Source organism: Hipposideros armiger, unplaced genomic scaffold (genome assembly GCF_001890085.2).
Source record: "Hipposideros armiger isolate ML-2016 unplaced genomic scaffold, ASM189008v1 scaffold_705, whole genome shotgun sequence".
Classification (NCBI taxonomy): domain Eukaryota; kingdom Metazoa; phylum Chordata; class Mammalia; order Chiroptera; family Hipposideridae; genus Hipposideros; species Hipposideros armiger.
The window spans coordinates 937729-952518 of NW_017732055.1; the positions used below are offsets into that span (position 1 = coordinate 937729).

General features: G+C 44.8%; 1 protein-coding gene across 2 annotated transcripts in view; it reads right to left on the reverse strand.

The window, feature by feature from the left end:
* Positions 1 to 2378: 2378 nt before the first annotated feature.
* The window catches only part of PTDSS1 (phosphatidylserine synthase 1), a 45330-nt gene continuing 32918 nt past the window's right edge, over positions 2379 to 14790 (reverse strand). Inside the window, exons 8-11 of one of the 2 annotated variants that reach the window (XM_019627078.1) lie at positions 14169 to 14268; positions 6502 to 6570; positions 5701 to 5770; positions 2379 to 3498 (exon numbers count right to left, since the gene is read on the reverse strand). In XM_019627078.1, coding sequence (XP_019482623.1) covers positions 3389 to 3498; positions 5701 to 5770; positions 6502 to 6570; positions 14169 to 14268 — 349 coding nt within the window. In that variant the 3' untranslated portion in view covers positions 2379 to 3388. The remainder of the gene's footprint in view (positions 3499 to 5700; positions 5771 to 6501; positions 6571 to 14168; positions 14269 to 14790) is intronic. The other variant, XM_019627079.1, reaches the window with a different exon arrangement.

Genomic DNA, 14790 nt, shown 5'->3' on the forward strand with positions numbered 1-14790 from the left:
CCATAACTAATCCTGACCCTTGCAAAGCACCAAATCTCACATCTAACCTTTGAGATGCACACATACAAAAATAAAGAGATGGATTTGCAAGGAAATACTGATAAACAGGAGTTTTGGTTCTCTTTACATCTTGATTTCAATAATATAAATGGGAAATATATTGAAGATTGCCAATAGACTACCACCTGTGGGATTCCTAGTTTTCATAACAAAGCAATACATGAAGCTCACCTGATGGACACCATGGTGGGCCCAGGGATTCCGCAGTAGTCACCGAGCAGAATTTAAAGAGCACACAAGTTAAATCCCAAGTTTGAAGTGGTCACCTGTCTGGTTTCCAATGGTTAGATATTTTTCTCCACCCTGCGTCTGGCCTCCCTTTCTGTGTCCAACATCTCCTGTACGGGCCTGACCAAGTGAACTATTGTAAACAAATAAATCAATAGGGTCCAACCCAAAGACTGAGCTTTGACAAGAAGTGTCACTTAAGCAGCTTTGGGGGGAAGACCAATAGGTCTGAACCTGATGCATTTGGTAAAGAATTTTATTTCTCCTGGATGAGTACTTTACTCACGAGCTCACTGTAGAAGCTGTCCTAGTGAGAATAAGACTGGCATTTACAGGATGTCTTTTATCATCAAAATGCTTCACGGGTCAATGAAATGTCCTAGCATCGCTGGGAAAGCCGTTTGGGCAAGACTTTTACAAATGGTGAAAACAGACACGGAAAGCAAGGAGAGACCATGGAAAGACCAAGAATGACAAAAAGGGGAAAGTATCTAACAAAAAGGGGAACGTATCTAACACTCACTGCAATGCTACTTAAGGAGAAAAATACATAAATCGTTCTTTGCGTATTATCTCCAAAATTATGGTGTCTTTTTTTTAATTTTTTATTGTGAAATACACATTTTTTAGAATTAGTTTCAGCTGTACAACACAGTGCAATAGTATACTTTTTACCCCTCGAGGTGACAACCCCCCTAATTATGGTGTCTTTTAAGAGGGCAGTTTGTAATGGTGGACGTGGGATAATTTGCAACCGAGTGATTTCCAGTATTAAACGAGGACTCTGAAACATGTATTCTATTTCTATCAAAGTGAGGTCCATTTCCATAGAAACGGGTGGGAAAAGTAGGCCAAACCCAGCAGTATAGTTTTTTAGGAGGAAAGGCAGCTGTGGGTCTGGCCAGTCATGGAAAGTGCTGGTTTTGTAACCACGGTAGTCAAGAAAGGGAAAAAAGAAAGTCTCAAGTCCAAAAAAGGGCATGGAAAGTATCTGAGAACTTTCCTGGCCACTTCTTACAAAGCCACAGAGGAAAACGTCTCATGTGCACTTCGCTTTTTCTGTATGCTACAGGAAAATCAGTCAGCACATGCTCAATAGGTGCCTCCCTCTCCCTCTCTTCTGGCCTGGGAGGAAGGGACCAGGCTTCACCACTTGGGCTGAGCTATTCATCAGAAGGGTGTTCAAGTGGTAGGCCCAGCTCTCCCAAAACATGAATTTGGAAACACACAGATGTGGCCCAGGCATGAGACATGAGTTGAGGCAGACATGTATAAGAGATACACAAGCACTCAGTACTCAGAAAAGCAAAATGCAGGGAGAAACAAACCAAACCTACCTACTTTCAAAGTAACAATGTTTACACTGTGCCTATGTTTTCAAAAGGCCTCCTTGATGGGTTATAAGTACAGTGGGTCCTGTGCTTCCATGGGAAGGATGGGCTGCTGCTGCACAGCACGTGAAAGCCCAGAGCTGCGGCCCCTCACAGCCTGCTCCCTTAGTCACTGTGCTAGTCGACGGTTGTTGATCCCTCTGTACTAGCAACACGTCAGCTGTTGGAACAACTCTGTGAGGCTCTCAACCAAGTGACTGCCAGAGGCCCAGAACACAGATGTGACCCTGGCTTGCATGATTCATTTAACCCCTTCACCCTGGAATTCTTTCGCAGAAAAAGAAAAACATGACATTTGTATGGTTAATCATTTCCTTAAAGGGAGAAAAAAAAACACCGAAACTTTTGTGCTCTGTGAAATCAGCGAACAAAAAAATTGCTTTCCGCAAGTTTGTATCTATAAGCCAATCAGTTGGGTACCAGCCACTTGCTGGATGGTTGATGTAACCATCTAGGCTGATGTAACCATTACTATACTAAAAAAAAAGATGACTGTCTTGTTCATTTCCTACTGATCACTTGGAAAGGTTAGGAAATAGGACATATGTGTTGGTAAGCACTCCAAAATACACATATTTTTTTCCTTCTCACTATATAAAACACATACACATTCATTCATATTACCCTAAAGTCACTTTAAAAGTACAGCGATTACTTACCAGCAGTGGAAAATATCAATAAGATGTAGAGAAATAAGCATTTTACAGACAGATCTTTGATGGGCTTTAATGTGAATTGTTTTATTTAAAACAAGGAGCCATCAGAAGTGATAAAACTATCAGGTAAACATTCTAGAGCATGGCATGGATGAAAGGTAATACTCACCAGCACCTCACATAGGATTAAAAGACAATGTCAGCAACACACCATGGAAGGAACACAAAATGTAAAAGGCACCTGGCTGGGGCAGAAGCCGCGGTGTGCACTGCCTCTCGAGCAGGTTCACGTCTGTGCACTGTGTGTGGATAAGCCTGGACAGTGACATTCAGAATGGTACCAAAAAAGGTTTTAATCTGAAGCCCAGGATCCTATATGGGTAGCTAACCTTTCCTCAGACTGGTTTACATCCGCCGTGTGGTTTAAGGTCCTAAAAAGGGTATGAGGTTTGCTAATCAGTAACACAAAAGCTCTCCCTTTTGTTTTTCTAGAAGAGAGGGTAGCCCTCCCCAATTCAATTTCAGCAGCGGCTTCTGAAGGCTTTTAAGCACCCTAACTTAAAAACAAAAAAACAACAATGAAACAAAAGACAGGAAAGTGTCCAGAATGTAAACCAATCAAATGGAAAGGCAGAGTCATAAAAAACCAAAACTGGTGACCAGTACATTAACTGTACGGTTAATGTCGTGTCCGAATGAAGATGTTTAACAGGTATCCACAATACACACAAGCACAAAGCTGCTCTTGGCAACTGTGAGTAAATAGCTACCTTTTCCTTCGAACACACTGTACTGCTACTGGTGACCGCATGCCAAGTGCTGACGTTAGAACAGACTCCACGTTGGCAAAGGGCCCCAGGCAGTGGTCTGCCTGATGTGGCCAGGTCTATGGGAAGCAAGACTTACACCCTCAAATAACGACACCCTGAAAGTCCCCTCTCCTCTTCCCGTTTGCACTGTATGTTTTAACCTCCTAGCAGGGAGGCCCAAATGATTCCGTTTCCCTCTTAGTTCTAGGCACTCTCTGGAACATCTTTGATTAACCAGGGTCTTTCATTTCTTTCCAACTCCATTGGTGACTTTCGACTTGGAATGTCGATTCCTTCTTCTGGAAGAATGGCTTTCGTTGTTGCCTGGATGCTTGGGTGGGCTGTCTTCAGAACCTGAGCAAAGGAATCAGAACACACCGTCACCATGGGCGCAGGGGTCCCGGGCTCGCTCAGATTTGTAGTTCTGGCCCAGCCGTCCTAGGCCCACCCCCGAAGGACAGGCTCTTTACTGATACTCGCGCGCCACCTAGTGGCCTCGTTAATACATTAAGACAAGCAGCCGGTCCCTGGGCATCCTAAGCAAGGTGTCTGTGGGGGTCCTTAAGAATTTTTATACTCACACTGTGTAGGGTGGATCGTGGTCATGGTGATGGGAACCAGAAGTGAGTGTACAAATGAAATCAAAGTACGAAGGAGGGGCAATTAAAACGTAAAGCACATGGGTGTCAACTCTACCCTCTCAACCAAAGGATGCATTACCTAAGTTTCCAATCTTCGCCTGCTACATACCCAAGTTTCCAAATCCCTAAATTGAAAAAGATTCTTGACTCTACAATATTAAAGATATCACATGCCCTCTATCATTTGATCTGGAGGCCCTGGCTGCTCATGACAGAGCGCAGGAGTCACGCAGTGAAGACACCACATGCCTTCAAGACGTTCAGTCTACAGGGACGTCATTTGTCACACTATCTTATTTGTTTGGGAGCTCAGAAAAAGACGTCTACATGCTCAGAAAAAGAGCCATCAGCAGGCATTGGCCAGGTGGAGGGCGGGGCCAGGGGCGCTGGGGGATGGGTGGCCATTCCAGATAAAGGTGTGGAAGGCTTGGGTTTGCTCTGCTCTTAGTGTAAGTACACGGCCAACCCTTTGCCCAGCAGCCAAGCCAAGGGGTTGTCTGACAGGGCTCAGATCCAGCCCCAGCCACCTAGGAAATCTCCACCCAAGACAGCCACTAGAAAAAGTTCTCAGAAGGGCGGCCGCTTAGCTCAGGTGGTTAGAGCGCAGGCTCACAACACCAAAGTTGCTGGTTTGATTCTCACATGGGCCAAGGAGCTGCACCTTCCACAACTAGATTGAAGACAACTACTTGACTTCAGGAGCTGATGGGTCCTGGAAAAACACACTGTTCCCCAGTAAAATTTCTTTTTTTAAAAAAGGATCTACTCCCTTAGCAACTTTCAAAAATGCACCATAGTGTTACTAACTGTAGTTACCATGCTGGTCTTGGTCTCCATTGTAAGTGGCATTTGGCTTAGTCCATTAAGAGATTCTTGTACCTCTCTGAAAATTTTTTCTTTCTTTTTTTGTGTTTTTTACTAGTCTATGTACCTTTCATTGAAATATATCTTTACCACTGCTTACTTCTTTTAGTCTTTTCAATGGAGAAGTGCCCAGAAGTGTCAAGGACTGATCTATAAGGGGATGGTTGTGAATCAGGGACCTTTGGGGAACTTCTCTGCCCACTTCTATCAGCATTCCAAAACAGATTGCTGATCGACTCCTTGACTTAGGAGAGACCACCCCAAAAAGGGTGAGTGGCAACTCAGCAGAGTGTACACTGCTGTTTTCCCAGGGAGAGCTCTAAGAAGCTTGACCCTAAAAGAACACAGGAGAGCAATTATGACAGTAGCGCTTTCCTCTCCTTAGGCCCACTGTTCTGAACAATCCTGTGAGCTAAAATCCATGGTCTCTAGCATTCATAATTCTCTCCCGTTAGTCAAGCCTTCCAATCAGCTCATAAGAATAAGAATTGGCAAGAAACTGCTGTCCAGTGGAGCCTTCTCGGTGTCATTATTCCATGTGCCCAATTCTTTAAAATAACCAGGTGGCCCCAAATCTTTCTAAAATGCTCCTCCTTGAAGAGAGGTCAGTGGAAATTCCTGACTACACTATTAAAATCCCTCTTACACTCTACCTCTTGAATAACCATGATTAAATTGATCCACCTCTTTGAAAGGCTTTTCCTCTCGGTACACAATTCTTCCTAACCCCTTTCACTCATGATAAAAGCCAAGAGGGAGAACACTGCCATCGGGGTGCTTGAGACATGTGGACCTTCTTATGTCTTCCTGTGTCAGAAAAGGCAGAACTACATGGCACCTCTTCTTATGAAGCAAGTTTCTTGGGCAGATTCTGCAAGCACTTTGCATTTTTCTTAATAATAACAGGAGCCATGCAATGAGTAGGTTTGAGACCCTTCAGAACATACATTTATCAACATACAGAGGAGAATACTGATTCTAAATCTCCTTACTGGGCCTCAGAAGGGAGCAGACCCAGTCAAGTTTTAAACAATAAATAAGAAAGAGATACCTTTTGTACCTTTCCTGTGAGGCCAGGAGATATCTGGACTGTAGGTGCCGTCTTCACACTCTGAGTAGGTCTAGGGAGAGAGGCAGGCTTAGTGACAGAATTGCAAGTACTCCCCAGGAGGGGTAGCAGGCAAATAAGGGAGATGCTCTGTCCTGTCCCTCCCAGTCTGGGGATCAACACCAAGTGACAGTACCTCCACAGTACCTCCACATGTTCATGTTTCTCAGCTATGAAACCAAAGCTATCTCCCAGGTGATGCCGAATAAGTCTTTTAGAAAGCACTTTAGATCTTTAGATCTAAAAGGAATCATGAACGAAAGCTGTTCTTTTTACTTAAAAAAATACAGTGGACAAGACTGCTATAGCATTTTAAGCCTGCAAACATCTATTCTTTACTTTAATACTCGTATCCACTATGAAGTGGGCAGGGCAGGCATTTTTCGATGGGGGCCCCAGGCTGGGTAGGGCACAGGAAGAGGTCTGCACAAAGTGGAAGGGCCAAGAATAAGACCCATCCTTCCAAAAACTGGTCCAGGGCTCGCTCTCCCCACAAGTTTTATTTTAAACAAATACTTAAGTTTTAAACCCCTTAAAAAAGGAGGATAAATATAGTGACCTACTGAACAGGGCAGTCACAAGCATGGACAGCCATGGATAGGGACTGAATTCTGAAATGGTTAAGTTTGAAGCCCACTCTCGCACGGGCCACACCATATCCTCAAGCAAATACGCTCTGGGCTAAAGATCCAAGCTGGAAGTGATTACTTTAAATAAAGGCCATCTCTGCCTTCCCTCTTATACCTTTTCTCGGTGACCATAGTGATCTGCATACCACACCATGCCATACAGACACAGGAAGGTGGTGAAAGCCTGCAAGAGAAAAACAAGCACATTTTTAAAAAGATGTTGCACCAATTCCATTTCCCAGAACTTCAGGGTTTCAATGGGACTTCATATAAGATGGCTCGATGCATTTGTGCCATCTCTCCTAGAATGCCGGTTACAAAATGGTTGGATGTGGTGGATGAGTTGGGGGAGCATCCCCAAAGCTTTTAACAAGAAGAGTCGATGAGACCACTGTCACTGCTTGTCATTCTATTATCAGAATGCAAGACCATGTTTAGATGTGAGACAAGTGGGATGCGTTTTCGGAAAGGCTTTGCTCAAGAGGACGTAAGGGATTCTCTACTATAGTTCTGGTTTCATGGTCCATCGTCTTCCCCCATCACTCGGAAGAGGTATAAGGACAGTTTGTCAGCTTCTGTGGGGAAGAGGATTTCTGAATGAAAAAGCAGGTTCACTCAGTCTGAGTCACAGTGGGGCTGGAGGGCATTTAGGACAAATATCTACTATGTCAGTGGCAGAACACATCAGGACACTGCCCCTGATTTCGCACTATTTTACTGATTTTTAGCCTTGGTGGCCCCACTCTGACCTGCCTGCTTTTGTTTTTCTTGGTTAAGTTGACAGGAAAATAAGGAGAAAATAAAAATGCTGGGTAAGTCCCTGAGTAAAACGAGAAGCGCGTGGTCCACGGTGACCCAGGAGGGATAACCTCTACTTCCCCCCAGCATCCCTGCTCGCCCTGCATCGTACCCTAAAATGTACTCGAATTTGAGGGAAGAGCAGCCTCTACAAGAACCCAAAGTCTAATCGTGTGTCAGGGGAAAAGTTCCGGGCTGGATTAGGGTTAGGCCTACACTGCGTAGTAAAGAAGAGAGGGAGAGCGTGTGACAGAAGCGAGGACAGGTGACTCGTGGCTGGGTCCTGCAGCTAGGCCGTACCTTCTTGGCTGTCGGGGAATCATCCAAAACAAAACGGCTGAGTTCTTCAGAATGCCTTGCTTTAGGAACCTCCTTATCCCACACCATCCTCACTGTCTAATCGCCACCTCTCGCACTGCGTTTCCTGTCGCGGGCCTATCACCTTGCCTCAACCGTGGGGAAGAGGTGTGAAATCGCAGTGGAGCCATCTCTTCTTGAGGGAATAATTCTCATTCTTTCTAAGAATCCTAACTTTAGATCGAAACAGGTCACCACAGAGGTCATTAATTTCAACTCCCTCCATTTCCCAGGAATGAAAATAGCCCCGTCAAGGGCACACAGCTAGTATGTGGCAAAACTGGAATCAGGACACAGGTCTCTTGATGTCCCTGGACACAAGGTTTAGGGATGGCTATCGAGATAATACTGACTTTATGTCTCCATGTTTTCACATCTCTATCCATTCATCCATCTACTCATTCAGCCCTGAAGAAAGAAAAGCATCATGGGAACAGCCAGTAGGCTCATCTGCTCTGCATGGCCCCCGGTCTGCAGCGTGGCACCATGGCTGCAGGGAAGACTGGGCTAGGAATTCTCAGCACCATGGCTGGCAGTCTAGTTCTGGCCTCGTTCCTTTAAGTCAACGATATTTACAAAATGTCTGCTGGGGCACAGCATCATCTTAAGTGTCAAAAAAGAAGAGTCCCGGTGCTCCCGCTGGCCTTCCATGTCAATGAAGTCAGAATAGCAGCACGGTGGAGAGATAACATGAAACAGAGGATCACTAGTTTATTTGATAGAAAGTCCATATACAAACTGGCATCCATCTATAGATTAAGGATTTAAAGAAAAAGAAGCTCACATACATACCCGCTACCAAAAAATTAGGCAATGAATATATTAAAATTGTAAAATGAAAACTACTTCTAACCTTTACCATACTCGGTACATGCTCAGATTTCATTTTATAAAAACTACTTCTAACCTTTACCATACTCGGTACATGCTCAGATTTCTAACGTACACTACTGACTAAATGCACCCTTTTCACAGCATGGAAAGAGTGGGAAAGACTAGAGAATTTGCAGCGTGTTAGCCTATACAGTAAAACCTTGGACTGGGAGTAACTTGGTTTGCGAGTGTTCCACAAGATGAGCAAACATTTCTAATACATTTTAACGTGGTAAACAAGCGATGTCTTGCAATACGAGTAGTTTGTTTCCAGAACAAATTATGCTCGCAAACCAAGGTATTACTATAAATGTGTTAGGTCCTTTACAAAGAGCAAAACAGGCCATTATAGGTTTCACAGGACAGGGATGTTGGGAGGATGGGTTCCACCTCCTCTGGCCAGTCAGTGGCTGTGCAGTGCGGGTGGGTAAGCTGGCCAGAGCTGTCACTCCACTAGACCCTGGAGCAGTGAAGGCTGGGATGGCGGTCATTGTGAATTCTGCCCACTAGAGGGCAGGCGAGTGGGGCTTTTCCTCTAATCCTTCTCCAGCTCCACCCCTGGGAGGGCAGGCCAGGGCAGCCAGGTAGACAGCTCTGCAGGGGACAGGAGGGGACAGGGCAACACTGAAGACACTGGAAGCGTGAACTTAGCATGACAACCACCACACAAAGGACCTGCTGTGGCTGCCAAATCTACCACTTCACCTGGGTACAAAAGATCCATTTCACACTTGTCCCAGGAGACAAAAGCTTGTAATTGGGGTTTGCAATCGCACCTGTGGAGATCTAGGCAGGTATCCGTTTAAAATGTCAAGGCCTGGATTTAAAATAGCAATTGTACAGATTGTGTTTAAAAAGGGGGAAGAAAAAAAGAAAGTGTAGGGAAGTATGTGGGATGAGAACCAAGGCGGCACACAAACATGGGTGTGTTGGCAACGAGCGGGGAAAACCGGCTTGGCTCCCACATCATGATGCTGAGAATTCAAACTGACCAAGTCTGATCAGACAACTGCGGGTGGAGAAGCTGATGAACTAGCATGCGGATCTTTACACATGCAATAATCTCAAGGTCTGGATATGTTCTCCTACTGAGCCAAGAGAATATTCAGGGGATTTGTCTCTGAGTAGTGGTGTAGTAGTGGGGGAGGCATGGTGTAGCTTAACGCTCCCTTACTGAATGATGTCCACCTCACTCCTGAGTTTGAGGTCAATCTTCATCTTTAATAAAGGCCACAGATGTGAAAAGGCACCAGCACCTTGTTTGTATTCTTCTTTAACTGGTAAGTGTGCAAGGCAGTGGGGGCCCCTCTTCATCCCAGCCAACGGCCTCATTTTGGGCCAGGTCCCCCTCCATGGCACTCGTCACTGGTAACACCAACTGGGGGATTCTGCTTGTCTTCAAAGCCCTGCTTGCTCTGTTTTGCAGCCCGGCCTGGCCTCTACATGGCTACTGTGCAGAATTCCATTCTCAGCCAGCTTCTCTTCCCAACGCTGTCCCCAGACTAATCCAATGGCTCTAGCAATGCCCGACACACCCATGGCACCAACTCTTTCATCTCCACTGCCAACCGAGTCTATTCAGTGTTACTGGACAGACTAGAATTTCCAATGATATAGAACACCTCCATCTGTAAGTTCTAAGGGTCCCTCAAACCTCAATGCCCCAAACCAAATTCATCTCCTTGCATGGGGCTTCTGATATCCCCCATTCTGTTACCAGCCCCAAGAGTCATTCAAGGGCACAAACTAGACACCCTGGACTCATGCTCAAGTGCCTTCCCAGCTCTCGCAGGGGATGGCATCCTGTGGGACTGACCTCTTGAACAAGCTCTCAAATCCAGCCTTTCCTCTGCATCTTGGAGGCCACTGCCTTGGTTTAGCGTCAGTCATTTGTCACTACAACGCCCTCAGACTGAACTCCAATCCCTCTTCCCTTTAGACTCTCCCCCCACCCACAGTGCTTCCCACTGAAAAATCTTCTTGGGATCTCACCAAGTACAGACGTCCCCTATTCTCTCCTCCTCCAACTCACTCTCCTCACTCTAGCTCCCCAAACGTGGAACCATCTTCCTGGGAACGCTGGGCACTGGCACAGCTTCGTGTCTTTGCACATGTGTGTTCCTCGCCCTGCCTGTGCATCTCCTGGTCTCTGTCTCTTGAACTCATTCCTTTATTTTCCATGTGTTTGTGGGGTGTTTCCTATGTATCAGGTGCTGTGCTAGAGTCAGTGGGGACAAAAGGACAATGAAAACTTACTCTTTGTGAGCAAAAATGTAATGTTGAGGAGGCAGATAGAAACACCACAGATTACACTACACTCAACTTAGAATGTACAAAGTACGGCTGGTCCCTAGTAGTCTGCCTTGCAGGTCATTGAGGGCATGAATTTAAGTCTGGTCTTGGCATAAGATTCAGTAGGTAGAGGAAGAGGAGAAAGCATTCAGATGAGGTAAAAGAAGCATCATGGGTGACAGCAAGAGAAGTCTGGAAGGATGACTCATTGAGGTGACTCAGGGGTTTGAGGTAGCCGAGTAGAGTCCACATGGATGGGTATGATGAATGACCCAGATAACAGTGGACCTAACCACGCACACGCGCTTTCCTATTTCAGTGGGTAGGTTTTGGGGTGGGGAATTCTTCTTCCTCCTTGGTATTTCTTTCTACAGGCAGGGAGCTTTGCTGGTATCATCCTCCAGCCTCTCCCCACCTCTCACTCCTTCCCGAGGGAGGAGCCATCTGACTGGTGAATCTGAAAACAGGAAGCTGGGCCTTTTCTGTCTTTCCGTCCAGGTGTTGGGCCACCAGCGCAATGTGGGGAGGCCTGCTTCCTGGGGCTGGAGACTGTGTCAAATGCGGGGATCGCTATTCAGAAGCTACGCATTGTCATGCATCTAAAGCTGGTATTGAACAATGTGGATTCTCAGTAATAAAGATGCTGTTCTGATCTCCAGAAGCGCCTCCCACCCTTCCTATCTTAATTACTCGGAACTTCAGCGGGGGAAAAAATATTGTATTATTGGGCTCTCTCAAGCCAGCAATGAGGGAATGATTCTGAGCAGGGAAAAGAGATTCAGATCTGAATCCTGGCAGATCGCTTTGGTAGCAGTGTAGAGAGTGGATCTGCAAAGGCAGTGGGAATGGAGAAGACGGTGAAGTTGGGCTAAATGTCTAAATGACTAAAACCTAGTGGCCCGCTGATTTGAAGAGTGACAGAGGACAGGAAGCAGCCTCCCAGGTGTTTAGCTGGGGCACCTGAAGGATGGGAGAGCCATTCACTGTGAAGGATCAAAGTCCTTCTCACACATAACCTCCAGGGCGCCCTCACCAATTCCCCATCTCATCTGGTGCTCTGTCTAGTGCTCCTTCAGCTCTACGTACACATCCTTAATCCTTATCACATATTAACATCGTTCTTTTGCATGTGTAATTCCCATCTAGATGTGGAGACCCTTGGAGGAGGAGCAGCTCTCTAGCCAGACTATTTGGGTTTGAGCCCTGCCTCTGCCACTGACTCTCCGTGTAACAGGGTAAAGTTAACGAACCTCTCTGTGCCTTTATTTATTCATCGATAAAAGTAGGGTAATCAAGTACCTCCCTGCAAAGTGTAAAGATCAAATGTACAATTAATGAGAAGGGCTTAGAACAGTGTCTGGCACACGGTAAGTATTAATAAATCTTATCACCATCATCTATCTGTAGCGGGGGTGCAGTATCAGGTGTAGCTTTGAAGAGCACTCAGAAAATGTTGCGTGAAGGAATAACAGATGTACAAAGGACCTTGCTGAGTGAAGGAGAGACTGATGGGAGGACAAAGTGTGGTTCATGTCCTCAGTGAGGTTATAATCACACACATACAAAGGCAAATAAAAAATCACCAACTTAAGAAGGCATATGCTAGGTGTCAAATAAGGAAAACAAAAAGTCTCTAAAACTTAAAGAGAGACTGGCTGTGTCCCTGCAAATTGGGATGACGAGAGAAGGCTTCTTGGACATGGCCTTAAAAAGGCTGTTCTGGCCACTGATGGCCTAGGTGGAAGCTGTGCCCAGGAGGCTGGGAGCCTGCAACGGGCTGTTGTGAGAAGGGCACCTGCCCATGTCCCAGTAGTCCCACCTGCCTCCACCTCTTTGTGTCCCCTCTGGCATGAGGTGAGGGCAGTAGGCAAAACTACAGTTCACATACCTGAGGGGCACATGCCAGATACCAATGTGAGAAGCAGTCGGTTAAAATCTCCAGGAACATCTGACATATTCCCCTAAACAACCCTTACATCTAGTCTCACCACGACAAAAAAAAACCCCAAAAAACATTTAAGCATTAAATCTGGAGTTTAAATACAAAGGAAATCATTATTCCCTTTTATTGTTCAAGATAAAACAGGACAGAAAAGGCTCAAGATGCCCTGCTACAGTTAGAATATCTAACAATAACAAGTAGGCATTGTGAAAGGCAATAAAAAACACTTTAAAAATACAAAGTTTAGTGTTGCTAAAAGAAAAAAAAAATTAGACCTGAATCTGATTAAGCCTCTAGATCCAGCTACCAATTTACAGAAAATACACAGGACAAAGAAATCTGTTAAATTACAGTATAGGATGAAATCAGTAAAATCCGGACTGTGGGAAAATCTACAGGACAAAAGAGCTGATTTCTTCAACAAATAAACTGAGAAGGGGAGAAAGCTAGAGACAAAAGGATAGTATAGATTAAAAGATACTTAAAAGGCATGCCAACAATTGCAAAAAGTGGGTATTGATTTAAGTAAACTATTAAAAAATACAAAATTTAAGAAACTGTTAGTAATTGGAACATTGATTAGATGTTTGATAACATTAAGGAATTATTGTCAATTCTTTTTCAGATGTGATAATAAATGATGGTTGCATTAAGTTAAAATAAAGCACTCTTGTCTTCTTTTAGAGCTATATCCCAAAATATTACAGACACATTTGCTTCAAAATAATTTGGGTAAAGACAGTGAGTAGGAAATATAAGGAAACAAGACTGGCTACAAGTTGTTAATTGTTGAAAATGGGTAATGGGTACATAAGGGATCACCTACTCTATCTACTTCCAAATACGTTTGGAAGTTTCTATAATTATAAAGAAAGCCTAAATTAATTTTCTGGGCCAAGTAAGCAAAGAATCCTAAGCTTAAATGTAAAATAAGACTTTTCTCTAAAATAATAAAACAATTAAATTAAGAAGGGCAGTCACAGACTGTGTAAGCTAGGTAAGGTCTTACTCCATGTTAAAGGTGAGGAAAACGTCCCAAGACAACGGAGCTGGAGGCCCCAGGGCTCTGCCCTTCAGAGAGGGAGCTCCCCCTACCCAGGCTTGGCCTAGAAAGTTGGCTGGTGGGGCAGAAACTGCACAGTCTGATTACCTTCAAAAACATCTCATGTGGCCTATAAACTATAGTCCGTCATTTAGCACATAAATGCTCATACAGTAACATGTATGTTATGGAGCACTGTAATTGTCCTTTTCGCTTCATGGCAGGCCTGAAATTTTTCATATGGGCAGATGAATTCCTGTTAAGTGAAATAAATGTGGGTACTGTGCACCTCTGACCCATTCTGGATGCAATGTGGTCCTATGTATTTATTCTTGAACTTCAGAGTAGAGACCAATCTCAGGTTATTACAAATATGATTTTGTAATGAACCTTGGTACAAAAGAGTTTTGTTTTGTTTTTGTCTTTAAACACCATGGGAAATTTAGCTAACCCTTTGGGTGAAAAAGTAATGACTTACCACACAAAGAAGCCAAAGTATAACATAGAGTATTTGGGTCTTAGAGAAGAGATCTTGTCCAAATTTTATGCAAACAATTGCTTCCAGGAAACCAATGACCCTGGTTAGACAGAGAACAAGAAGTTAAATATTAATTCATCTTATCAGAGCATATACATTACCAGAAATATGCATTATTCCATCAAAAAGTTAAACTGGTTATAAGGTTTCTGCTCTAAACACTGGTTGCAGATCCCCCACAAAATGACATTGTTCTAGCACACTGCACTTTCTTCAAAAATAATATACAGGGCCGGCCGAGTGGCGCGATGGTTAAGAGCTGGCTTGGGACGCCAGAGGACCCCATTTCAGATCCCACATATGAGGGCTAGTGACACTGCCCTCTATAGCTAAGATGCTGAACAACAGCTTGACCTGGAGCTGGGCTGCCGTGAGTCGCCAGCAACGGTGTAGGCTGCAGCCCTTGCTGCAATGGGTTGCCATGGGCTACCGTGTGTAGCCAGCAGCCAGCAGCCAGCGTGAGTGGCCAGCAGCTGCTGTGAGTGGCCGTCCAGAAGCCGGCGACTGATCTGCCTCGCCCGGGAAGAGCGCAATGATGGTGCCAAGTTGGGCCAGTGAAGCA